This window comes from Zingiber officinale, chromosome 1B (genome assembly GCF_018446385.1).
Source record: "Zingiber officinale cultivar Zhangliang chromosome 1B, Zo_v1.1, whole genome shotgun sequence".
Classification (NCBI taxonomy): domain Eukaryota; kingdom Viridiplantae; phylum Streptophyta; class Magnoliopsida; order Zingiberales; family Zingiberaceae; genus Zingiber; species Zingiber officinale.
The window spans coordinates 146,294,014-146,322,000 of NC_055986.1; the positions used below are offsets into that span (position 1 = coordinate 146,294,014).

At 34.5% G+C, this 27,987-nt stretch overlaps 1 protein-coding gene across 4 annotated transcripts; it reads left to right on the forward strand.

Annotated features, from left to right (window-relative positions):
* LOC121984075 (ubiquitin-like-specific protease 1D) lies at positions 1–27,981 on the forward strand. 4 transcript variants are annotated; one of them, XR_006112770.1, is made up of 15 exons: positions 2–387; positions 1,179–1,230; positions 2,483–2,562; positions 2,640–2,908; positions 4,858–4,903; positions 13,127–13,197; positions 13,289–13,318; positions 13,404–13,499; positions 18,579–18,681; positions 19,490–19,581; positions 24,315–24,437; positions 25,027–25,138; positions 27,102–27,209; positions 27,289–27,575; positions 27,642–27,981. XR_006112770.1 is itself a non-coding variant. In XM_042536870.1 (14 exons), the coding sequence occupies exons 1-14, from the start codon at positions 130–132 to the stop codon at positions 27,436–27,438; spliced, it is 1,566 nt and encodes a 521-aa protein (XP_042392804.1). In that variant the 5' UTR covers positions 1–129; the 3' UTR covers positions 27,439–27,981. The 4 variants fall into 4 exon arrangements, 2 of the variants coding, with proteins under 2 accessions (XP_042392804.1, XP_042392790.1); XR_006112767.1 differs by having other exon boundaries at positions 27,663–27,981; XM_042536870.1 differs by having other exon boundaries at positions 1–387; positions 2,507–2,562; positions 27,289–27,981.
* The last annotated feature ends 6 nt before the right edge of the window (positions 27,982–27,987 follow it).

Consider the following 27,987-nt stretch of genomic DNA (forward strand, 5'->3'; position numbering starts at 1 on the left):
GGATATCCATTAATTTCCAGTAGGGTAAAATAAGTTGAGAATATTCCCGTCCCATTCGGAGCGCAAACCCCAGAAGCCGTCGAACTCGTCGCGATCGTCGTGATCGATCGCGAAGGCGTTCAGATCTGAATGGGCGGTGGCGACGTACCGCCGCCGGAGATCGATACTTTTCTGGCTGTTTCTGGCTCGAGGAAGGCACCGATGGCCGATGACTCAAACCTCTCCGAGTTCTCCGATCACGCCCTAGAGGAGAAAATCCAGCGGTTGATGAGCCTAATCTCGTCAGGCTTTGCGAACCGGCTTGCCGATCGAGGCGATAAGTTGAGGATTAACCTCCGGGAGTTGCAGTCGGAGAGGAATCGGAGGAAGCTTGTGGTCTCTTCCAAGGTAGGTTGATGGTTGTCTGGCTTGTCCGACGGTGTGAGGGTGGAGGTAGATACGGGATGATACTTGGTTGAGTAATAGAGATTTATTTTATGCACATAGAGTCTTGAATCGAGAATCTGACAGCATACATTCCAATTGAGAGAATGGTTTAGGGTTTGAATGAACTTATAATCGTAGAGGCTCAAAGTTAGTTTTTTAATGGAAAATACAAATTTTTTTTTGAAAAGAACTACTTTGATGGTAAAATTAAATGAAGGGTTTAAATAAGACAAAAAACTTTTTTTCTCCCACAAAATTCTAAGATAGGAATGGTGAGATTGTTGGCTAAAGAAGGTCCAGCGAAATATCAGCAATGAGAATTTGCATCAGAAGGGGAAAAAAATACCTAAACTAAAAAATAAATTGAGGCAAAGATTAGGAAGGAACACTCAAATTCATGATCATGTAGGAGCAGATTGAGTCTTTGAGGAAAAGATACACTTGGGAATGTTTTTTCTCCTGTTTATCCAAAATCAGTTGCAATACCGAACAACACCACCCAATAGCTAGGAGCTAAAGAGAATTATGCTGTAGCGAATTAATAGGAAGGTCATAACATAGTAATAAAATCCATAAAAGAAGCCGAGATGTGGATAGACGTTGATAGTTGCAATGCTTCAACGAGTGGCATTTTTTTTGTTTAAATTTGAAAGGGGCAAAATTCAGCAAAATTTCATTCATCACTTTAGGAGATTTGATTGCCTCTAATACAATAAACTTGACCTTACCTGTTACTGTTATATTTGTTACAGGGTGTTGGAGCCTGCTGTAGTCTTTCTCAATTAACTAACAGTAATCCCTCAGGTAAAACTCAAGACTTGTATAAATAATTAGGAAAACCATTCTAAATTGGAGTAGCTCAATTATTTGGCACTTATTCATTTTTTATTACAATACTATTATTTGCTATCATGAAGCACCCTCATGACGCCTTTGGTAGTTGTGATATTATTCAGGCATTTGATTGGACTATAATGTCATGTTTATTTTGCATCAAGTTTTGAAGTTGCACATAATCTTAGCATCCTGCAAATTGACATGCTAAATTTAGAGATAGAGACTGTCAAATAAGAGTTTCTGCTCTTTTTCTCATCTTTGATACATTGCATTTCAACAAGCATGAAGCACGCATATACTGCTACTTTCCAATATGCTACATGCTGAAAGAAATCCTCTTTAGGGTACAAGTTCTGCTGTTGGCTTCTATAGTTAATTCTATTGTCAAGAGACATTACAGAAACTATTGATTCGTATATGTTCAGGTCAAAGCTATTATAACATATAATCTATAGAATGTTTGAACTGGTAAAGTAAAGCAGAGCCCAAGAAGGTAGATAGTTTTGACAATAACAAAATAGTGTGTTTATAAACCTACCACTTATATGTTTCTAGATACTAAATTATTTGCCATACTTATGCTAATTCAAAAATAGGAGAACGCATCATACGCAATGTCAAGTAGTATGATGGACACACTCATTATCGCTTCTTGGATTTAAAAACATGTTAGATATGTTTAGTACTTAGAAAAATTAGTAGAAATTCCATCAAGGAAATTAGGGAACCATTGGAGGAAACTGTCGTTCAAAATAAACAACCATAAACCAAATTTATGGTTTATGGTGTGGTGTTATTCCTTTTCTTGAACGTTGATTTTGCAGTGGTTGATTCTGATTAGCAACTACTTTAAGTATTGTCTTTGGCTAATGACATTCCGACATTTATACTAAACTACTAGTTGTCCTTGAGTAGTATGAATAACCAATTTTCGAAGATAAGCAGAACAATGCGCCACATAGCTTGAATGCTAATGATGATTTTCTGATAATTAAATCCAAAGAACATGCGATAAACAAGAAAAGTGACTGCCTAAGTAGTTGGATTCTTCAGAGTTCAGTCCCATTGTTTAAGTTCTTACTTTACACAAGAGTAAATTTGTCATTCTAATATGGAATCTTTATCTAGTGGATTAAGCAGTTATATTCTGAACTCCACAATAATAAATATTATGGTTATTTGATGTGCATAGACTTGCTTAACAATAATAAGCTATCAGGTACTGTTGCACATTATCATGCAGATACCACAACGTCAGAACCTTTTTCACAGTCTTCATCGGAGAAGTTAGAGGACCAGGTAACTATCTCTTTTTGGTAATTTGGTTATGTTTGTATAACTTTGTTCACACTGGAATTTTCATGTTCTTTCTTCAGGCAGTTGTAGCATGCAGTAAAGGTACAAAGATTGCCAGTCAAGACAAGGGCAAAGTTTCCAAAAAATGTGAGTTAAAAACATGTGGGAGAGGACATCAAATTGCAGTATCATCCTCACAGCCACCTAATGTTTCTCGTCAGCAAACTCCTTCCCTTTCTGCTAGGAACTCATCCGAGAAAGATTTGAGATTCTCGAATAGTGATTCTAGGATCTTCAAATCTTGCAGTCTGTCTTGTAATAGAAGGAAAACGTGTTCTGGCAATCAAAGGTAACTAGTAAGTTTTCATTGACCTTTTGGTAAACTTATACATGCATCGCTCTCATGTATTCTTGTATTATATCAACTTCGATATTCCTAGGACTTTATCGAGAAGATCTGTGCAAAAACCATAGTATTGTGATGCTTTCATTTCATGTTACTTTAATCTGATTGCTGTTATTAACTCATTCTATGTTCTGGAAGAATACTTCTGAATTGAGTGAAATTGGAAACTGGATTGGATTTCATGGGTGATGACTGGTTGGATAAAGAGAGCTTGTTGAAGAAGGGAATCCACGAATCTTCAATAACCGACATGGGGAAAGACACAAATCTCCAAGAATGAGAGAATTCTCATATCCTTATTTGATTCCAATTCCTTTTAATTACATCACTTTCCATTTGTGTACCATTTGAAAGATATGTCGCCATTGCCTGATGGCTACTAACTCCTCATTCTACTTCTAGTACACTATTTAGATAAGCATGTATGCACAATTTGATGCATGACAATGTTTTAGGAAATCAACGAATAAGCAGCTATGCCACATAATAGGCTTATGCACTGAAGAACCTTATTGTGTACACTTATTGTTTCATAAGAATTTTAACCCTTTAAAGTCCAAGTGATATTCTAGATAATGTATAAACAAAAAACAGATTTTTTTTGTCTTGCTTAAATGAATATTTAAGAAGGGGAGCCTTGGCACAACGGTAAAGCTGTTGCTTTGTGATCAAAAGGTTACTAGTTCGAATCCTGGAAACAGCCTCTTGCAAAAAGTAGGGTAAGGTTGTGTACAATAGATCCTTCCCCGGGACTCCGCATGGTGGGAGCTTCGTGCATCGGGCTATCCTTTTTTTATTTTTTAAATGAATATCTAAATTTTCTTTTATTTGAATTCTCCAAGCTATGTTTTCCCTTGTACTTTGTTGTAGCATATTGTTCTTTTTGACTCTTAGGCTTTTGAAAGCTCATTTTATGCATCATGTATCAGGAAGTAGGCACTCCCTTCTTTATCTTTAATTTCATTAATGGAGCCATACCAAGTTGTAATTCAACAACAACCCAGCCTTATCCCACTGGGTGGGGTTGTCTATATGGATTCTTCTATCTCATTGGGCTTTATCTCATACTATATCATCATTTATATTTAAATAAATTTTATTTTTTTTATTGTTGTTAACGAAGTCTTTTTTTTTATCTTTCTTTTCCTCATTTGATATGCACATTTGTCATAGTTTCACATTGCATAATTGGAGTATTTATTGGTCGTCTAAGTACATGTCCGTACTATACCAAATCAAGTTATAATACATTAAACAAAATGCTTTATGATCTCGGGATCTGTATATTGTTAATACACACATTAGAAGCGCTGCTTACACCATCTCTAGCGAACAACTTGACAAATCATAGTACACCCATAGAACAAAGGTGTATAGCAGCCTCCTAGTATTAAGCCAAGGAAAAGGGAACTAGCACATGTCGTAGTCAAATTTTCCCAGACGGCTAATGTGCTCCTCTTGAAATTTTCTTAATATCCACCCCATGGATTGGGATTTGGAAAAGGGATTGAACTCTTGAATCAGAGAACCACTAACATTCCACTCTATTATTCTTCCTTTGTAAGTTATTTGGAGCACTTTGACAAGTAGGAGAGCGCCTCAGCCAATTCACGGACTTTATCTGGACGCTATAGTGGTCATCATGCCTTGATTGCTTAGCTCAATCCTAGTTTTCTTTGACTTAGATCTGAATATAAACCTGTTCCATATCCAATTAAGTGGGGATTTACTGAAATATGTAATGGATGACATAAGTACAATGTAAGTTACTTTATTTTTGCTTGCTCTATTATGGAAACTTGAAAGTTGCATTGAAGATGCCAGTGGTCACTAATATTCTACAAATGTTTCTGTCGATGATAATCTAATTATTGGTCACGATCTTTTCCTAGGCTTATCGACTCAGGAGGTGGGAACTCAATGGCAAGGATGTTCAAGGTCAGTGCACTTCTTCATATCAACTGGTGCTTAATCTCTCTTTTTGGCAACTCTGCATTTATTTCATTTTCTTTGATATATGTGGTCTATTAAGTTGTTTTTCTTTTATTTATTTCAATGTTGTAGATGGCGATAGGCGGTGGTAGGGTGGTTAGCGACTGCCTACCGTCTCAGTCTCCTAGCGGTGTCTAGGCGTTGAATTAAAAATAAAAAAGTAAAAAAATATTATATATGTATATTCGCCAAGCTCGAGCGATGCGTTCGGTCTTGTTGCCAAGCTTGGGCGACACATTCGGGCTCGTCGTCGGGCTCGAGCAACACGTCTAGGCCCATCTCCGATCTTCGACGATGCATTTGGGCTTGCACAGTTATGTGGGACTTGTGGCCGGGCTCGCGCAACACGTCCGGACCCACTGCCTTGGCTGCCTCGCGCGCCACCTCACTAACCTCACCGGCCTCGCTTGCGGTCGCCTAAAGCACCGCCTAGGACAAAGGCAGTGCAGTTGATGTCCACCTCCCTATGCGGTTGTCTCGGCCGCTATTTAGAATATTTGTTTTATGTCCTGCTATTATCGTTGATCCACTAAACTACCATTTTCATAAATGAGGCAAATATGTGTTTATATTTGATTGCTACCTCACATCTCTTTCAACTAATTAACTTGAACTGATTCTAGTATTGTATATAGGCAATTAGGTTTTGATGTTTATAATAAAATGTTATTGTAAATCTTGTTTGATCACACAATTTATTCTTCTTCCTGCCAAAGCTATTTGAGTGATTTATGGTTAAAAGAGTTGAGTTGATTAGTGAAAGGAGGTAGGGGTAGATAATCACTGAAGAAAATTTTATTTAATATAAAAAAAACTTGAAGTAATTAATTTGTTAAAAAATGGATAGTCAAAATAGAGACGAATTTTTTCAAGTCTTCCGCGATTGTCAATTTCTTGTGCCATTCTTAGGCAAAAAGGAAAGTTTCAGAACACTATGGTACAATCTGCCATGTTTAATGGATTGGAGTATCAAGCTGTTAGAAAGCAACATGTTCAAAAAGTAGTTAATTTTACAAAAATTGGGAATTCTAAGAGATATGAAGTTATTAAACAAAGGATAAAATGGAAATTTTACTAATGTGAGAGCATTTGGTGAAACTTCAAAATATGATAAAGTGAGAAATTATCTGATATATCCACAATGCTCATAAATGATCGATAGAGTTGCATGTAACTATTGTCATAGACAGGACTTGATAGTCTTGGTCAGTGTTGGTTCATTTTAGAACCTCCCGTGGATGGTATGCAGTAAGCTGAAGATTGGGAGAACTCTAAGATGCCGTATACTGAATTTGAGAGATCAAGAGAGTATTCACAGCTTCAAGGCTCTAAGTTTGTCCATCAGAGTGGATTGATCATCTAAGTTTGTTTAGGCAAGGCAAATTTATGCCCGTCCTACAATTCATTGTAGTGTTGAGCTACTACATTAAATATTACACAAGTTTTAAATAACATCTTCCATCATCATCCAAAAATGGGCTAACTTGCTTCCTTCAAATTGATGCTCGTTGGTGTTCGACTAAAGGGGGTGAATATGAGTGTGCTGATTGTGATATTTTGTTCAATTTTGCTTTTTTACAAAATTGTTAGTACGTAGTGAAAATAAAAAAAAAAGTAAAAATATAGAAATGTAAGCAAATGAAATAGATACACAATACCACAATTTTATGTGGTTCAAAAAATTCTCGGTTCATACTACATGGCCTATGACCCTTGGGTGGTTTGACCCGATAACACCGCTACCTTTTCTCCTATTTGAATATCTTCTAGAGGCGAAGAAACCTATTATAGTTCTTCCTCTTATAGTAGTAAATAAACACAATAAAATACACAGGTAAATACAACAATAGAAATAACAATGAACGAAAGAACATTTTACAAAACGAGATTGCTTGATGTTCGATTGTTGTAGATTGCTCATAGAAACACTAATATGCAACAACACTTTTTTGCGATTCATTGATAGTAGATAGATGCCAAAACATCCCTGAAACCTTCTCTTATAGAGCTTTTGTTCAATTTTGAAAAATTGTAGACATTCGACTAATTCAAATTAGCTCATGACTAATTCATTTGGATTATAACGGACTCTTTTATTGACTGTATCATCAGTTGACTAATCTAGATCAACTTGACCATTTCACCTAGATCGCAATTGTTCCCTATGTCAGTTGTATCATTAGTCAATCGTGTATGCTTTATCAATCAAGTGCTCCATATTAAATCATAATCGGACTATGTCATATGTTGACTATGTCTTTTGTTGACTTTGTCATCTGCTGACTAGATTAGTGGATTGTGAATTTTTATCAGTCGACTGCCCTTATCTCTTGAACGATTGTGAATTTTTATCAGTCGACTGCTCTTATTTCTTGAACAATTCATCAAATGAATGTTTCAAGAGTTATCTAATATCTTCAATACATATCCTATTTAATCATCACAATACTATATTTATTCGTTGTCATTTCATCCCAAGTCGACTACCTAATCGACTTGATGATTAGTTGATTGATACCTTGACTTTCTTGAAAAAAAGTTTATTTTGCATATCCATGAGGCTTAAATCCGCAACCTCAAGGTTGAGAGCTTTGCATTCTATCCACTGATATAGATAGCTTATTGATTAAACAGAGTTTTTAAACATATTGTTTAGACTTTAACCTTGGCTAGTGTCTTAACCTACTAGGTCTTCTCATGCCAAGAAACTCCTTGTCTCTTTCTACCTATTGCCGAGTATCTTGCTGACCTCGGCTTACCAAGTCTTCTCATTGCCTAGTTCAGAACTTCCACTTGCCCATTCTCACTACCAGCCTCACAACTAGGACTTCCTTTTGCCCAGCCTTGAGGCTAGAATTTCCACTTGCTCTAGGACTTCCACTTGCCTAGAGTTCACTTAGACTTCTACAGCTGCAAGACTTCCACATGTGTCCAACATTCAGTTTTCCACGATTTGTTATGACTTCCCAATGCTTCCTATTGTCTAAGTGTTGGCTCAACCTTACCCATTTGGACTTCCTATCAACTAAGTGTTCCGTCAACCTTAACTTAACTTCTCCCTTGCCAACTCCATATTATAATTTTGACTTCTGCCAACACCTATTAGTCTTTTAACCCATGCAAGTGTCTCACCCACTTACTTCTACAACCATTAACATATTCAAACATATTGCTCAAACATCAAAATCTTAGATCATGGTCAACCTTTGATTTGTTAACTTTGACTAAGGGCAGATTGCACCAACTAGATTAGTTTTTGATTGTAAACATATTGTCAAGCGTTGACCAAGGCAGCACCGCCTCAACAATTCTAGAGGCACTAGGCAGTAAAAAACTTGAACGACTTAATTTTTTAAATATATTTTTATATAAAATATTATTAGAGATATTTAATTTTATTAATAAAATTTAAAAGGACAGTTTTGTACATTATAGAAGATTGTTTTCACAATTTGAAGTCATGACCAACTAGGTCACACAACAACTTTATCTTGTGTCGAAGCTCATTTCTTTATTAGTAAAATCCAATATTATAAATCGCGGTAGGCAGTGGCGATATGGTCAATGACCGCCTACCGGCTCGGTCGCCTAGGCTGTTGAATTTTTTTACTATATTTATACATAATTAAATAATATATTAACTAAAGAATAAAAACTTAAATAAAGGATAAATTTTTTTTAAAAATACCATAAAATATATTAACTAAAAATAAAAAAGTTAATCTAAATATTTTTTTAAAAAATAAATAACAATAATTTTTAAATATATATATTAAATTAAAATGATAATAATTAAACTTATTTAAATTATCTCAATCATGATTAAAATTATTAATCTATAGTTTCAATTAAATCCTAAGTTAAAAAAAAACTTATTCTATTCGGCAATCGACTTCGATGTTTGGGCGTTGGACGTGTCGTTGGATGCGACGCGTTTGGACGCATCGCTTGGGCCCGACGACGAGTCCAGACCCGTCGCGCGTGCTCGAACGCATCGCCCGAACCCGATGACGCGTCACCCGAGTCTAAATCAAAAACGTTTTACCGCTGCCTAAACATAAGGCAGTGTAGTTCAAGACGGTGCGGTTGAGGTCCGCCTCCTGCTTAGGCGGTGCCTAGAACATTGGTAAAATTGAAAAAATAAAAATGCTTTTATGTTAAACTTTCAAGAATAATTTGTTAAAAAATAATATATTTGTCTAATGAATATTTTTAATTAAATAAATAAAGTTAAATGTTGCCAATAAAATATTAAAAATACTAACTAATTTGGCAACAAGTAGTAAATTATTGTAATACTATTAATATGCATTTTAATTGCTATTTAATTTTTTTTTTATTGAACAATTTTAACTTCGATAAAGGGAAGTCTTGACATAATGGTAAAATTGCTACTATGTGACTTAGAGATAACATGTTCGGGTAGCGGATATAGTCTCTTGTAAAGAAGAATAAGTACAATATACTCTTCCTCATGATCCCGCATTGGTGGGAGCTTCGAGCATCGAGCTGTCTTTTTATTAATTTTAACTTCGATATATTATTAATCAAATTTATTTAGATAATAAACATCAAAGATGAATTACAAAAAAAAAATAGTCCGTATAAAACCTGTAGAGGAGCAAGGGCACAATAATAACGGTATAAAAATGATAATGAAGGAGCAAAAAAAGAAAGAAAAAAAACTTTAGAGAGAAATAATAGTACAATATTAATTATGTTTTTTACTTTTAAAAGTGGTTTTATAAAAAAAAAATATCAATTACTAATAAGTATAATCAATAAATATTTTTAATTTATTATTCAAATTTAATTTTGATGGTAAATTAACTTTTTATCGATAAAAAAATTATGGATTAAATTTTAATAAAAAATAAATTACCAACCAAATCTAACTTTAATAGTTAAAAATTTTAAATTATAAATCAATTCTAACTTTGATTTGTAAAAAATAAAAAACGATCAATTTTAACTTTGATCTATAAATATTTACCATCCAAACTTATTTAAAAAGATAATTTTAAATATTTCCCATCCAAACATATATTTCTAAAATAATAATTATATATTTTTTAATATATATATAGTGGGCCTCAATATATAGGGGCTTTAGGCATAGACCTTAGTGCCTTGAGCTGGCCTTGGACCAAGGATTGGTTTCCGTTAAGAAACATCATTCAGGTTTTGTGCATAGGATATGGGAAGTTGAGCAATGGTTAAACCTAACTTAAATATATTGTCAAATATAAAAAGGGGATAGATTATCAATGCAATCGTCTTTTAGTGAAGGTCGACGATGGTCTAGGGTTTTGATTTTTGAACAATATGCTTAAATATGTTAAGTGATTGGAGAGGTCCAAGTGGGTTAGATAGATTAATCATTTGGCATTGGTTAAAAGACCAACAACTATTGGCAAAAGTCGAAAGTCTAATAGGGAATGGGCAAGGGAGAAGTCCAAGTGGGTTTAGGTTGATCGATATTTAGTTGATAGGAAGTCAAGTGGGTCAAGGTTAACTAGATATTTGACAATAGAAAGCATTAGGAAGTCCTAAGAGGTCGCATGTGTAAGTCTTAAAAGAATGAACTCTAGTGATATGTAGAAGTCTTGGAGGAGTAAACTCTAGAGAAGTGGAAGTCCTAAGTAGTGGAAGTTCTAGAGGAGGGGATTTTGAGCAAGTGAAAGTCTTGTTGATAAGATTGGGCAAAAGGAAGTTCTGATAGTGAGGCTAGACAAGTAGAAGTTTCTGTGATGAGGCTGGGAAGGGGAAGACATGGTAGGCTGAGGTCGCGTACTAAGCAATAGATGAAGTCTCAGAGACGAGGAGTTTCTTAGTATGAGAAGTCCAAATACTAGGCTTGTTTGAGTAATAGGTTGTCTAGCTTAGTAACTGAAATGTAGGGCTCTCAACCCTGAGGTCACAGATTTGAGCCTCCTAGTGTGCAAAATAAATATTTTTTCAAAAAAGTCAAAGTATAAGTTGACTAATTGTCGAGTTGACTAGGTAGTCAATTTAGGCTGAAATATCAATGACAAGAACCTAGATAAATTTTTTATTGTAATCATTAATGAGGTCCAACTAGTTGTTTGATAAATCATTCAAGAGATAAGAGTAGTTGATTGATGAGAATTAGCAGTCGGCAAATGCTCCAACTAGGAGTACAAATGAGCCGAGCTGAGCTCGAGCTTGGGTCAGCTCGAGCTAGAGAAAATTAAAGAGGCTCGGCTCGAGCGAGTTTGTAAATTTGAGCTTAAGCTTGGCCCGACCATCTAATCATGGGCTCGAGCTCGGCTCGAAATATTGAATTAAAATGAAAAAAGGTTGTGCAGGCTGGGTTTCGAACCTTCAACCACCGACAAACCCAATGAAACCCTTTAGCCACAAACACCTCGTCAATTTAATTTTTTTTTAAAGTAGTAATTATTTTAAATATTAGAATATTGAATTAGGGAAGGGGATCCTTGGTGCAACGGTAAAGTTGTTGCTTTGTGACCTAAAGGTCACAGGTTCGAATCCTAGAAACAACCTCTTCCAAAAAGCAGGGTATGGCTGCGTACAATGGATCTTTCCCCGGGATCCCGCATGACCGGAGCTTCGTGCACCGGGCTGTCTTTTTTTAAAATAGAATATTGAACTAACCTGACTCGAACAGGCTCGACGAGCCATCGAGACAGTATTAAATGGGCTCGAGATCGGCTTGAATATTAAATGAGCTGGCTCGAGCTCTTCTCGATCTCGGTCAACTCCGAGCTCGAGTCGAGCTTTGATCGAGCTACTCGCAAGCGACTTGACTCATTTGCACCTCTAACTCCAACTAGCAGATGACTATGGTGCTAATTTGGGTGGTCAGGTGGGTTCAGGATTTGGATCAAAGCAAAAATCTTACAAAAAAATCTTAATCCGAATCTGACTCGAACTCAAAAACTTGAAACTTGAACCCGAACCTGGATAACCCGAATAACCCGCTCGACCCAAAAAAAAAAATTTTTTTTTGTTACTTCTCTATAATTCTTCAATTTTATCTCAATATTTCATCATTGTTATACTAACATTATACTATTTATGTACATAAAATATCTTAATTTTTAAAATAAAATTTGATTTAATCTCAAAATAATTCCTAAATCTTAATTCAGTCAATGAAAATCCAACCTGAACATAAACCAACTCAAAAACCCTCAACCCGAATCCAACTTGAATTCGAAAACCCCCAACCCTAATCCGATATTTTTCGGGTCAATTCGGGTCCGGTTGACGCGTAGGGTCCATTTTTGATACCCCTACATATGACTGTTGACTACGTATAGTCAACAGAATTTGAATTAGTGATCTAAAAGATTTGGTCATGATTTTATCTGAAGAAATCTATTATAAAGCATAAACAATCAAAAAAGGACCATCCGGTGCATGATAAAGCATAAACAATCGATTAATGAAATAATCAACAGTGGGAATGGCTGCGATCCAAGTGAACTGGTCAAGTTGATTTTGATTAGTCAACTGCAGAAGAACCGGTTGTGATGTAGATGAATCTGTCATAAGCCAATTGTAATCAATCGACTAGTTTGTGGTTTTTAAGGATTGAACAAACATCTCTATAAGAGGAGATTTTGAGGAAGTTTTGGCATCTATCTACTAACAATGAATCCCAGAGAAGTGCTGCTGCATTCTAGTGTTTATATGAGCAACCTACAAAAATGAAACAATAAGCCTTCTAGTTTTCTAAAGTGTTCTTTCATTCATTGTTATTTCTATTGTTGTATTTGCTTGTGTATTTTGTTTTGTTTGTGTATTGCTATAAGAACAAAGATTGTAAGAGGTTTATCTGCCTCTAGAAGCTATCCGAATAGGAAAAAGATAGCATTGTTACCGGGGTTGATCTTGGATCTTAGGCTGTGTGGAGTAGGAGCCGGGGATTCTCGTACCACTTTATCCCAACACATGGTATCCTGACCGTAATCTTCTTCCCAGCTACCAAACCTGCACTGGAACCAGTTTAAAAACCATAGTTACACTTACCTGTAGTGTGATTTGCTAGGATGCATGGTTCAGAAATATGATTGGAATTGGAGAAGATGTTTTGTAAAACTATTTCTACCAACTTTTGTGATTAACAGTTTCAGAGTAAGAACGCAGACTGGAGTTATCTTTTTGTCATTCTCTAAACAGGTTCGTGAAGTTGTCATGTTGGATGAAGAAGTTCATTCTGCACATCCAACGGGATGTGATACTGGCAAATGGTAAACATGCTGCGGAACTTTTCTTTCTCTCTCTCAACCTAAATATTTCTTTGTTATAGTACATCTTGCTAACCGTACCCATTTTGCTTAGGAAGAAGAGGAAGATTTACTATCCTTCAAGGTGTTTCTCTATGATTAATTGAACATATAAAATATTGGGCTCAATGTTATCTGCAAATTCTTACTTGTTTATTATTGTACAACAGGGATGATCCTGAATCTGTTGAGCTTTCAATTGCAGATATACAATGTCTAGATCCAGAATCCTATTTATCATCTCCCATAATGAACTTTTATATTCAGTAAGTAACTTCCTTGATAATTTTGCTCGGAAGTAGAGTTTCATTAAACCATTTGACCTTCAAAAGTTGAATATCTGAAGATAAGGTGCTTTTTTCTTTTACTTTTCCCTACATTTAATGTCTATGTATATCAAGTATTAACAACAGTATCGTATCTAGCAAGAAACCTTTGTAAAGTAATAAGTAATACATCTCTTTAGAATAAGAAAGTTTTTTTTTGAAAATTTAACGGTGGTTATTTTTCTTGCGAGTTAGTTTGTAGTCATCTCTTAAGAATAGAAAAAGGAAACTTTGTTGTTATTTTTCTTGCAAATTAATTTATACTTATTGACTTTTTTTATTTTGATTTAACTGGTTGTTGATATTGATATAGAATTCATTTGGCGTTTCTTCATTTAATGGGACTTGATTTTGTTTCTCTTTTTCTCTCTTTTGTCTTTAGCTGATTATTCAGCTCATCTGTGTCTCCTTGTAACTTGGATACTTATTAATATTTATTCTAGGATGCATTTTAATTATGTTTGGCTATTTATTTTGTCAGTTTAGTCAATGTAGTGTTTTATATAATAGTTAAACAAGTTAATTCGATTAAACATGTTAATTAATCATGTTTGGAGGTAGAGCAATAAAGAGGGTAGGCCGGTGTATAAAACTCCTAATGCACGGTCCCGGAGAAGGATCTATTGTACGGTAGATGGTGGCGGGGCAGTCAGTGACTGCCTACCACCTCGGTCGCGTAGGTGGTTGAATTTTTTTTACTATGTTTTATATATAATATTATAAATAGTCATTATTCTTTATGTTTATGTATAAATAATCTTCATACAATGCAATTTATATTAAGTACAAATAAATATATAAATGCAACTAACAAGAGAATTAATAAAAATTCATCACTACATTAATACTAAAAAGGTAGTATCATTACTTTTACCAAAAACCTAAGTTTAAAATTCAAAGTTTCAATCCAACACGACAACAAGCCAATAAGGACTAGACTAACCATAACTAATCTTATAGATCATCTACAAATGCACCATCAACTACATTCATGATCCTCTCATCATTGGACTCAAAATCAACATCTTCATTTTCTTCCTCCGTTGTAACGAAATCCTCATCAAGTTCTCTAATGGGGATGTTCCTTGCGCTCTTCCTTGGTTGTAGCACTTCATCCGCTCCTGAGGCCTCTGCCACCATTCTCCAAGTAAGTCCCGAACCTAGCTCCACCTCATCTTCATCATCACCATCAACAAGTCAACTTTTAGCTTCACTAGCTTGAGAGGATAGAAGCAAATCTCTATCCATTTCTCTTTTACTCTTCTTCTTCATAAGATTGACGTTGAATTTGACATATAGAAGATAATTCAATGTTGATGTCTCAAGCCTATTCCTTTTCTTGGTATGTATCTAAATAGTTAGAAAATTATTAAAAACTAATAAAAAGAAAGGATAGATAACATAATTTATAAATTACTACTTACTCTTTCAAATTGGTTCCAATTTCTTTCACATCCCGATGGACTACTTGTTGGTCCCATGCAGCCGGCAAGAGAAGGTGAATTGCTTGCAAAAATAGAAATAATCCCTTTCTCGATTTTTCAATTTAGTTGGATAACACGATTAAAACAAATAGAAAGAAATTAAACAACTAAAGAAAGTAAGACGGTTGTTTACTTGGTTACAACGTAGGTGATTGTTAATCCAAGGCGTTGAAGAAAGCTCCACTAGAAAATACTCCTTCATTGAAGGTGGAGTAGCCTGTTACATACTTTTAAGCTTACAAAAGACTAGGAAAATGAATACAGGATTTGTAGTTCAGTTGTTCTTTAATTCCTAGTTCCAAGGGCCTTTTTATAGCTCTGAAAAATCTTATCCGTGGCTTGAAAATGCCTCTAAGATGATCCAAGGCGCCTTCAATTAGACAAGTTTTATTGCCGAAGATAAAATTTTATCTTCGGCTAATGGTCATTGAAGGGCCTTCTGTGAGGGCTCGAAGGAGCCTTCCATGAGCTTGAAGACGCCTTTCTCCAGTAGCTTCGTGTGGGTGATTTTGACCATTTGGAATTGGGCTCACCCGAACCCATCTTCCGACTTTCTTCTCGAGCAAACTTCCGCTTCGGCTTCTCGTCCTTTGGAAGCACCACGCACGTACTTCTCATTCGCTAGTGTACTCTTCCTTCTCGTCCCTCGGATGCATAGAGCCCATCGGCTCCTTTCCCGTGCCATCCTTCTCGTTCGCTACGTCTTTCGCTCAACTTCTTGTGCTCCTAAGTTCCTACACACTTAGACACAAGGCATCAAACACAAACAAGACCTAACTTAACTCGGTTGACCACATCAAAACTATCCCGGGGTACTTACTACTTGGCAAAGATAGAAATCTCATTGTCATTTTTTGTAAGTCACCATCATAATTGGACCACCATCCAACTTAAAAAAGTAAAAAGGCAAAAAAATAATAAACCAAAAAAAAGGTAAAAAAGATATGTATGTTAGTCAATAGAAATAAAGGAAAGAGATGTACTCAAATCAAAGTCATGCTACATATCCACCTTCTCATATGCCTCGAATGCCATTTTTCTTACAAAGTTTCTAGATTTACTCTCAAGACAATTCAAGAACTCATTCATAACATTGGTGTTATTTTGTATGCTTGAATCTTTTAAGTAAAAAATTAGATTCAACAAGTAAACAATATATGCAAAGGACTGTTAAATCTACTTTAGACTTCGCATCAATACTCTTTAAAGGGGTGACATTTTCTTCTTTATTGAAAGTCTTTCTAATCTTTTCCTTGGCTTGTTTAAGTGCACTCATGTCATCGTCAACAAGGTGTAAAACTTTCACTAAAGGGGTGAAAACATTCAAAGTAAAAAAAAAACACCTTTCCAAAAAGAGATAGTTGTTACTGTCGCCTCCGCTGCTTTCCCCTTCACACTACTTGATTTTATTTTGCTCCACTTCTCAGATGTAAGCATAAGTCTCAATTGATCTTTCTCGCCTTTGAGAATTTCCAAGGTAAAAAATAAAGTAGCAAATCTAGTCACCCTGGGCCTCACAATGTCCTCCTTCTTGGTATATTTCCTAACAATAGCCAAAGTTTTATAATGTGCATAGATGAATATTGTTAGGGTCTTTGCTTTCTCAAGAATTCCGCTAAACTTGGGTAGCTTTTTAATTGCTTTAAGCATAAGGTTGACTATACGAGTCACACAAGAGTTCAAAAAAATTTGAGGTTATGCAACCTTCAACAACTCTTCCACCGCCATATTATTTGTTGCATTGTTCGTCACAACTTGAACAACATGTTGAGGACCAATTTCATTGAGGTATTTTTCCATAAACTCAAAGATGCAAACCTCGGTGTGCTTCCATGAATTCTTCAATAGAACCAAGGAATAAAATGCCTAGTTTGCAATTAACACATAAATTCATAATGCTTTTCCTCTTGCGATCCGTCCATGCATCGGTTATAATTGAACATCTTTTTTTCATCCACTCTTCTTCATGCTTTTGTGGAGATAATTTGGCCCTTTCAGCTTCTTGTTTCAAAAGTATCTCTCTTAGAAGATATTGTCTTGAAGGTTTGTAGCCCGGGCCGAATTGGCCAAACGCCTCTACAAATTGTCTAAAGCTTTGATTGTCAATTGCATGACAAAAAATTCCTGCCTCATAAATCCATCTTGCAAGGTACTCATGTATGTCATTTGTAAACTTTAACTTCAATTCATCTTTCATGTTTTATCGTCTTGCCTTTGTTGGATCGATTACGGATGCCCACTTATCAATAGGCCCCGAGTGCTTTGACTTCTTTTTAGAAGAATCTCTCTCCACGTGACATTCATCATTCTTTGCATCAACACGACACCTATATTTACTTTCACCCTCTTTTCTTTTAATTTTTCCACCATTTCTTCTTGATCATGCTATTTTCAAGATAAGCTTACTTTTTTTTTGTCTTCATCGGATGCTTTACAACATGCTTCAACTTGTCCTACAATATCCGCAATATGATGCTTTATTCAATAAACTTCTCTCATAACAAGCCTCTTGCACAATTTGCATGTGATCCAATCTCTTGTTTCTTTGCAATTCAACTCTCCATAATCCTAAACGATATCACTAAACTTTCGCTTCAATTCCACTTCTGGTTTTCTCTCATTTTCTGCAATTAATTTTCAATAATTAAATAAAAGATAAAAAGTTAGAAAAAGAACTTACTAGAAATATGATTTAAAATTTTGAGCCGTGTCGAGTTTTCAGTCCTGGATTGGAATGATTTAATTTCGATATCATATCATGCTGTACTGATATAGTTTTAGTATTTTTTAAATATAAAATATATTAATTAAATTAATAGGATAATTTTATTAGACTTTAATTAAGTCTATTTCTTTGGGCTCGTCGGCGGTCTCGAGTGACGCTTTCGAGCTCGTCGTTGGGCTCAGGTGACACTTTCGGGCCTATTGTCAGGCTCGTCGACACGTCCGAGCATGCCGACACCGGAGGCGTGCTTGTGTCGGTGTCGGTTCGGGGGCCGAATGAATGTAGTTGGCGAAACGGCTACGGCTTGAAATTTCAGTCCATGACTAGAAATATATTAAAGCTAATTTAGTGGCGGTTCTAAATGGAAGGAGGTGAGTTGTGGGTGACTTGGGTTGTGGAGTTATTTATGTTTTGAAAGGGAGTACGGTTTTTTAAATTTTGTTGTCCCATCGCCTCGGCTAGTTCATGCGCCTCGGCCGCCTCGCGCGCTGCCTTGCCCACCAATCTTGCCTCATCTTTGACTGCATATGGCAAAAGCGGTGTGGTTGATGCTCGCCTCTCTCCAAGGCGGCTGCCTCGGTCTCCATGTAGAACATTTTGTGCTTTGCAAGAGGTTGTTTCCACAACTTGAACTCATGGGCTCCAGGTCATGTGGTAGCAACTTTAACGTTGCACCAATGCTCCCCTCCATTTATAAAATAAAATTTGATTTACTGTATTTAAATTTTACTAGTGTTATAGTCTTTGTACATATAGTTTATCATTCAAACCTCTATGTGGCATGTGGTGACCAATGCTTTCTTGTTTTAGGTATTTGCAAAGGCCAGAGTCTGCAGTCAATAGACCAGGAGGTGATTATCATTTCTTCAGCACCTACTTCTACAAGAAACTTGGAGAAGCTGTTTCATACAGGGTATATTTTTGTAATCGTACTTAAGATAACCGACTTCTATTTCCTTCTGATGGAGTCCAACTATAGTTGAAACTTGGAATTGCTAGAATTCATTGTTATGTTTTCTGAGCCTGGAGATTAAGTGGGAGATATCTGTTTCACAGGGAATGTGTCGTTACTGAAGGAGATTCTTAATGATTTTTTATCAAATATCCCCATCTCAATATAGACTCGGAGATTCAGACCACCATTGTAATATCATCATTAATGAAGTTTTTTTCCCTTTTCTAATTTCTTGTTTCAGATTCAAATGGAGGGACGTAAACTAACACAACTTGGTGATGATAATTTATTTTAACACGTTGAAATTCCTCTTTCCCCCTAAGAAAATATTTTCTTTTTGATATTGCATTGTACTAGTTGCTTTATGCTTTGTCCATAACTCTTTTATTTTCCTTCAATTCTGATTTTTTTCTTGTTTCATTAGGTACAAATAAAATTTGTTAGTATATCAGTGTTTCACTTTTGTTCATCTGTGTATTTATTTTAGTCTTTAATATAGACAGAGTCCACTGAAAGAATTCTGAGATATGGCACACTATTATTGCTTCCTTGTGTCTCTATATATGTTAACAATAAGTTCACTAATATCTCATTGAAAAATAGTTCATATTTCTAAAGTTCAGGAGTTTTATGTCGTTCTTAACTATTCTCTTGTTTCTTTTTTTATTATTAAAGCTACATTTCATATGCCTATTTGACATATATTGACCTTGACTCATAAGATTAATAACAAGTCAAAAACTAATCACATTTTCTTATTTAACAGGCTGACAAGGCATGTTTTGCAAAATTGAGAAGATGGTGGAAAGGTGTTAACATATTTGAAAAGTCCTACATATTTGTTCCTGTCCACGGAAAGTAAGGTCTTTTGCAGCAAAATCATTTATTCTCTTGCATGTTCTTCAAGAGAATGTGTTACTTGTGATATTTTAAATTTATCTTGGTAAATAACAAGTTTTTAATAACAACTATCGTATGGTATCATGATATTGAATAAAGAAATGGAACTTCGATAAACAACATCATTTTGACTATTGAATGTTTATTATTGTCATTGGATGAAGTAAAAATAACATTGTCAAGACATGTGATTACTTGAGATGCAAAAGTACCAATTTAACCGATGCTTGTCTTTTGTTGTTTGTAGCAATTTATCCAAAAAATGAAACATTGGATGGAACTAGTGTTAGTTAAAGCAAATCAAATAAATTACCCTAATTATTACTTGCACTGGCCCCTTTCTTAGAGGCTTTATAATGTTTTCGCCCTCACATAAGATTAGTTCTTGTGAATGCAAAATACTTTTATAAAGTAATTTTTTTGTTTGGTACCTTGTAAGTGTCAATTTACATTTAGTTGGTAAGTCAAAAGAACTAAATTATATGCATTTTTTGGATCTTTTATTTTACATTGGTGATTAATGTCGATTTTGATATGTTGTACATTTTGTATCGTATGGTTTATATATATATATATATATATATATATGGAAGTATGGATTTAGGTTAATTAACATACTTATATATGTTATGTATTTTTATCTATATATATACATGTATTATTTTAAAAAATTTGGACAACTTATGTCTCTATGTATTACAAGTTGATACGATCGACAAAATTTTTTAACTTGTGGTTCCCACCAAGATTCTAGTTTAGCATTTACCCTTTCTCTTCTAGTGGTTCCCACCAAGATTCTAGTTTAGCATTTACCCCTTCATGTATTTCATTTAACAAAATAATATCATTTGCAAACAATACGCATTATGGTACTATGTCTTAAATGTGTTCAGTGAGTTTACCCATAATTAGTGTAAAAAGATAAGGACTTAGAGCTGATCTTTGATATAACCCTATCTTTATTGGAAATGCTTCAGTTACTTCATCTGAAGTCTTTACTATAATTGTTACATCCTCGTCCATATTCTTAATTAGTTCAATAAATGTTACGCTAACACCTCTCTTTTCTAGAATTCTGCATATAATTTCTCTTGGATTCTATCATGAACTTTTTCTAAGTCAATGAATACTGATGTTTTCAATTAGTTGTCTAAGAAAATGTATAACTTCTATTGTCAATCTTCCATGTATGAATCCAAATTGATTTTAAGTCACCGTGGTCTCTCCTTAATTTTTTTTCTATTACTTTTTCTCAAATTTTCACGGTATAACTCATTAGCTTAATACCCTATAGTTTGCAAAATTTTGTACATCTCCCTTGTTCTTATATAAGGGAACTAGAGTACTTACCCTGAATTAATCAGACATTTTTTTTCATTTTCAATATCATGTTAAATAATTTTATAAGTCATTCAATACCTTGTTTCTCTATGCACTTCCATACCTTTATCAGAATATTATCTGGTCTAATGACTTTTCCATTTTGCATATCGTTTAGAGCTTGTTCTACTTCTGAAGTTTGAATTCTACGATAAAAATTCTATACTCATTTCATTTACTTAAATTACCTAAGTTAAGTTGGTCATTTAAATCTTTATTAAAAAGTTGTTAAAAATATCTCTTCCACCGCTCTTTTATTTCTCGATCATTTACTAGTACCGTATTACATTCATCTTTAATATATTTTATTTTGATAAAATCTCTTGTCTTCCTTTCTTTCATTTTAGGTAATCTATAAATGTCACTTTCCCCTTTTTTTAATCTAATTTTTGATATAATCGTTCAAAAGTTTCATTTTTTGCTTCATTCACTACTCTTAGCTTCTTTCTTGACTGTTATATATATTTTTTTAAGTTTTTCTCGTTCTTACAAATATATAAATTTTTTATCAGCTATTTGTTTTTTCTTCACTTTCTTTTGTACTTTCTCTTTCCACCACTAAGATTCCTTACTTAGTGATACATGCCCCTTTGACTCACCGAGTATATTTTTAGCTACTATTTGTAATTTTGATATCACCTTATCCTATGTCGTATTAGAATCACCATATATTTCACCTAATGTTTGTACTCTTACCTTCTCCTTAAATATATTTTGTTTCCCATCCTTTAATTTCCATCACTTAATTCTAAGAGTCGTATATTTTTTTTCCTATTGATATAATATTTGAGGCGTATATCTAATACTACTAACCTATGATGGGTAGTTAAGCTTTCTTCAGGGATGACCTTGTAATTTTTATAAATCTTTCTATCCTTCTTCTTAACCATAAGAAAGTTAATTTGTAATTTATTATTCTCACTTTTGAACGTAATTAAGTGTTCATTCTCTTTTATTAAAAAAACGTATTAGTTAATATAAGGCCATATATTATTGCAAAATTTAATATAGTTTTCCTTTCCTCATTTCTCTATCCAAACTCATAACCCCCATGTACCCTCTTGTATTCCTCATATATTATTCGTGATTTGATAGCTTCATCTAATCCGACTTGCGGTGCATATACGCTAAATATGTTCATAGTTTCTTCGTCACTACTATTTTAAGGACTATAATTCTATCCCTTTTTCTAACTACTCCTACAATTTCATCCTTTTAACAAACTATCTACAATAATACTCATTCCATTTTTTGCTTTACGCTTTCCTATGTACCATAACTTAAAAACCGAATTCTCTATCAGTTTTGTCTGCTTGCTTACCCATTTTATCTCGTGTACACACAAAATACTAATTCTTCTTCTAATCATTGTATCTATTACCTCCATTGATTTACTAATGAGGGTGCTTACGTTCCATGTTCCAAATATTAGATTATTTGTTCTTATCCAACCTATGATGTAAGAACTCGGGCCTATTTAGTATTACACACAAGTTCTCATGGAGATGTAACGGTCCTTGCCGACACATTATAGTGGAACTTGTAACGTGAACTTTTGTATAGTTAGCAATACACCTGAGTTCTAGAAATGTAGTGGTCCCTGCCGAGATGTTACAGTCGGATCCTGCAACGTGTTCCTTCCGGGGAACAACCTAGTATTTGTTGGAACAGGTTAGGCCGGCAAGAGTATAGTTAGCAATACACCTGAGTTCTAGAAATGTAGTGGTCCCTGCCGAGATGTTACAGTCGGATCCTGCAACGTGTTCCTTCCGGGGAACAACCTAGTATTTGTTGGAACAGGTTAGGCCGGCAAGAGGGGGGTGAATTGCTTGTTGAAAAATATAACAAAAACTCTTCTCGATTTTTCAATTCAGATTAGTAGCACACTTATAAAAAGGAAATTAAACAACTAATAAATTAAAGACACTAAGGAGATACGTGGTTACAACCTAGGTGGTTGTTAATCCAAGACAAAAGAAAGCACTGATCTCCTTCGTGTAAGCGGAGAAGCCTATTACACTCGTTGAACGCTTAGAAATGTGCTAGGAAATGAATACAAGAGTTGTTCAATTATTCTTAGCTCCAAGGGTCTTTTTATAACCCTTGGAAAATTCTATTCGCGGCTAGAAGGCGCCTTCCATGGGGTGGAAGGCACCTCCAGTGTGACAATTTTATCTAGGTCATTGGGAAAGCACATTTGCACTATTTATGGAAGGCGCCTTCCATGGCCTGAAGGTGCCTTCGCACTGTTTATTGAAGGCGCCTTCCAAACCGTGGAAGACGTCTTCCATAAGGCAATTCAACTTCTTTTCTCCTCGAGCAAGCTTCCGCTCCGGCTTCTTATCCCTCATAAAAGGTGCGGGCTTCCTTCTCGTCCGTCAACGTACTCTTTTGTAGCGGCTCGCCCCTCGAATGCACCGAGCCCGTCGACTCTCTCCCATGCCGTCCTTCTCGCTAGCTGCGTTTTTTGCTCATCTTCTTGTTCTTCTAAGTTCCTGCACACATAGACACAGGGGTTAAACAACAACATGATCTAACTTGATTTGGTTGATTACATCAAAATTACCATGGGGTATTTGCAGTACTAACACAACTCCTCGTTTATCTAGGTTTGGGACCGGCCATGATTGGTTCGTCATTACGTCTAATATTGCTAAATTTAAATTTCATATATTCTGTTTTTATTTTACTAAATTTAATCTCATCTAATAAAACAATCTCATCTGCAAATAATATGCATTATGGTATCGTGTCTTTGATGTGCCTAGTGAGTTTGTTTATGATTAGTGTAAAAAGATACAGACTTAGAGTTAATCGTTAATGTAATCCTATCTTTATGAGAAACACTTTGGTTAATCCGCATGAAGCCTTTATTTTTGTCATTACATCCTTGTACATATCCTTAATTAATTCAATATATGCTATGTTAACACCTTTCTTTTCTAAAATTTTCCATGTAACCCTGAAAGCCAAATTATGGCAATCTTAAATGTAGAACTTAATTGAAAATCAGACTTGTGTAGGCAGGCAAACTAATTTACTTTCCCAACATTCAGTGAATATGCATTTGAGCATTTCTATCCTCATTTTGTTAACCTTATGGTAAGAGGTAGTCATGCTTAACATTTCATTGTATTATATCTTCCCATATAGTACATGAAAATATCTTAGTTTTTTTTACTGTTTATTCTCTTGGTGATCGCTTCTTTATGTGTAATGTTATGAAATACTCATGACTTGCATTATTGGTTAAAGAGTATGTTGCCTTTGATTTCTTTCTGGTTTTTTCAACTAATTTGTTTCTTAAACAGTTTGCATTGGAGTTTGGTGGTTATATGTATACCTGCAAAAGAAGATGAATCAGGTCCTGTTGTGCTTCATTTGGACTCATTAGGCATTCACAATAGTTGTTCCATATTTGATGTCATCGATAGGTAAGTTGTCTGCAAATATCCCTTCCAATGCTATTTATGAAAATTTATCCATTGAATTGGTAACATTTGCATGTCATGTTTCTGCAAGTGATGACGATAAACAAACAACTTTTGACTTGAAATGATCTAATCATTTTGTAAAATCTGAGCACCAGCCATTTGAATCTTCATTCTCCCCTGAGACCTGTTAAAATTTTCGCCTAATTTTTTTATACATACAAAATGATTCTGCAAGTAGTTCAATATAATTATATAAACTCTTAATGGATCTAACTCACAGCAAATGGTCAAAATCCTCCAGAGACAGCAGCTAGATGTTCGGATTAATACTTATTGAATTGTCTGTTTCACTACTGGCAAATGTCAATAGTATGAGTTTTTTCTTCTTCTTATTTTAAAAGTTATTTTATGTAAACTGGTTTGCATACTTAACACGAGTGTTTATCTAATTTGATCAGGGAAACCCTGAAACTTTTCACTTTTAATAGACAAATGTTTCATTGAAAATGCGAGGCAGGACATTTGTAAATTACATGCTTTGTCTACATTGTCCTTCTCAATAAACCTGATACAAAGCTATTAATTTCAGATATTTGATAGAAGAATGGAATTGCATGAATCAAAATTCTTGTCTAGATCTTCCAATTTCAGAAGAGATATGGAGACATCTTCCACAGAACATTAGCAACAAGAAAATTACAGTAAGCCTCTGCTTAGCAAGCTAGCTCTATTTCTTTAGCTGTTTTTTTCTTCTCTGCCTCTCTGGTGAATAATTGCATCCATATGATTTCTGATGTTTCTAGTTTGGTGTGTAGAGCACTTATCTGTGACAGAGCTGAGATAAATACTTGCTATTAGTTCAAATGTGGCAAGGAGCTAATTGTAAATAGTAGGGATCTATTCGTAGTTTCACCTTTTTGAATATAAACATAGATAGAGGGGAATACCTAGGCTAAAATACCCTAATCTTTCCCATAATAGAAAGCATTTGACCAAAAATATACGAGCCATGAATTTGAATTCTGTCTCATAATAATTTTTCGGTTGGGTTGTTGCATAGTTTAGTGTCTCCGTTTTATTGTTATTATTTTGTTATTTCATAAGATTACTCATTATCAGTTGCATTTATACAAGAAAATCCTTTCTTCAAAATCATAATTTTGAGTATTTATTCTTTAAGGCCTTAGGCTGAGATTATGTTCATCCTCTTGTAATTTAGAGAGCCCTTTTAAAATTGCAGGAAAAAGGATGTAATTAATAACTTGACATGTGACTTATTAATTTGAGAAATGCACACTAAAAATCCATTTCATATAATTTTAGAAGAGTGATATAACTGACATAAATGGCAACTGTGATTATTATAATTTTAGAAGAGGAGTTATTTGGCTGACATAAAAGACATTTGAGATAGACAACCTTGTTTGGTTTGTGAAAATTTTCTATTTTCAGTTTATGTTTTCTAGGAAGATAGGATGTAATTAATAACTTGACATGTGGCTTATTAATTTGAGAAATGCACACTAAAAATCCATTTCATATAATTTTAGAAGAGTAATATACCTGACATCAAGGACAACTGTAATTATTATAATTTTAGAAGAGGAGTTATTTGGCTGACATAAAAGACATTTGAGATAGACAACCTTGTTTGGTTTATGAAAATTTTCTATTTTCAGTTTTTGTTTTCTAGGAAGATAAAATTGATAATTGAAAAGAAAAAATCTAATATTTATCATTTACTTTTTTACATGTGAAAGTTAAAATTTCATAAAAGGGTGGCCAACTTACAAGTTGGCAGAGTTAGAATTATTCCAAAAACATAATTATAATGAGAGGTGGGCAATTGTTTAGTTTTTCTTATATATAATACAGATTGTTATAAGGAAAAATAATGAAAGAGCTCCTTTATTTTCAAAATCTTTAAATGGGTATCCCTATTTTTATTATTATCAAAAAGCTGCCCCACCGCCATTTGTCTGCCCACCTCTCTTTATCTTGATTTAGTAGGTAGTATTAAACTGTGCTTTGTTGTTAATTTGAACAAAAAGTCATTCTAATTTCTTTTCTAGACTTGTCACAAGAGAATATTTACACCTTGATTGAACACGTATAATTGCAATTTATGTTTGAAACTTCAAAACTAAAAAGTGACAATTTCAATGAAATTGGTCACTTCTGCTCATCTAAGGTTAAAATTTTCCTAACTCCACCTGCAAATAGTCAATATTTCTTAGAAAGTGAGCATTCACAGAATTAGGAAGCTTTTTTAGCCTTAAATTGTCCAAAATGAAAATTTTCAATGAAAACTCATTTTTCTTTAAATTAAGATAAAGACGGGTATAAATGTAAAGGACATATTTTGTAGGTGACGGGACGTCCTTTGATAACAATGAAAGCAAGGACATTCTCTTTGTTATTTTGAAAATAAAGGGTGCCTTTTTTTATTGTTGTCAATTATAAAATGATAATTGTATAAAACATACCTATTGTTGCAACTTTTATAGCCAACTCTAAATAGTTTGGACTAGCATTTCAAATAGTTTAGACAAGCACTTATTGATAAATGATGATGATATTCGTTGTTTGCAATTTGTGTTGGACCTGTAAATTTGATAATATGTTATTACATATATAACTGTTTTATCTGCTTTCTTGTACAAGGTTCCCCAACAGAAGAATGAGTATGACTGCGGTCTTTTTGTTCTTTATTTCATGGAGAAATTTATTGAAGAGGCTCCTGATAGGCTTAGAAAGAATGATTTAACAATGGTAGGGATGCATATCCAACTGATTTTACAGTGACTTGCACTTTTTTATAACCTAGATCTTTTGCACTCGATTTGAATAGTTTGGCAGCGAGTGGTTCCGGCCAGAAGATGCTTCTGGCATGAGAAAGAGATTGCAAGATCTACTTCTCGAAGTTTTTCGGTGCAGTGCTGCAGTGGAGGAAGACACAGCAGAATCAACATCCTCTGGCAGCTCCCTTGCAGATGATTGATAGCAATCTTTATAACACCTGCAGCTTATTTCTACAAAGAAGAGATTTTGTGAAACCTAGTAGAGATCCACAGTATCAAAGAGTATTACAAATTAACCAACTTAACCTTTAAGTAATGCTTGGAAATCCATCGATAGGTAATTTTCTGCTATGTATTTACCTTGACATTCTGGATAAATCCTTACCGTGTCACTTGCATAAAGTTTTTCTTTTGGAGCAAGCAGGAAGAGATCATTTCTTCTGCAAGATAAATATGTGGTTCAGAGAAAATTTTGAAGGCATTTGTTTCAAGAGGGAAAGGTACTTTGAGCTCTACCATATATGATATCAAGCTTTCTTTAACTTTGCAGAGGAACGTTTTGTGAATATTCACCTGCAATTTAGAATTAGAATGTTAGTTGATCCTTTTAGCAAGCTAGTTAATCATTCACATTGTTGCATTTTAGTTTAGGATGTATTTTGAGATCAAATAATATGAATTTGTAAAGGAAATCATACTTGCAGTGATAGCAAGTGCTCTTAGCAAAGAGAATCTTTGTTGAATTAGCC

Bases quoted from the DNA above. Each gene is read 5' to 3' on its own strand.
- LOC121984075 (XM_042536856.1), top strand. From the start codon at position 130: ATGGGCGGTGGCGACGTACCGCCGCCGGAGATCGATACTTTTCTGGCT. The intron at 1,231-2,482 runs GTAAAACTCAAG...ATAAGCTATCAG, and splicing joins AACTAACAGTAATCCCTCAG to GTACTGTTGCACATTATCAT. The intron at 2,909-4,857 runs GTAACTAGTAAG...ATCTTTTCCTAG, and splicing joins ACGTGTTCTGGCAATCAAAG to GCTTATCGACTCAGGAGGTG.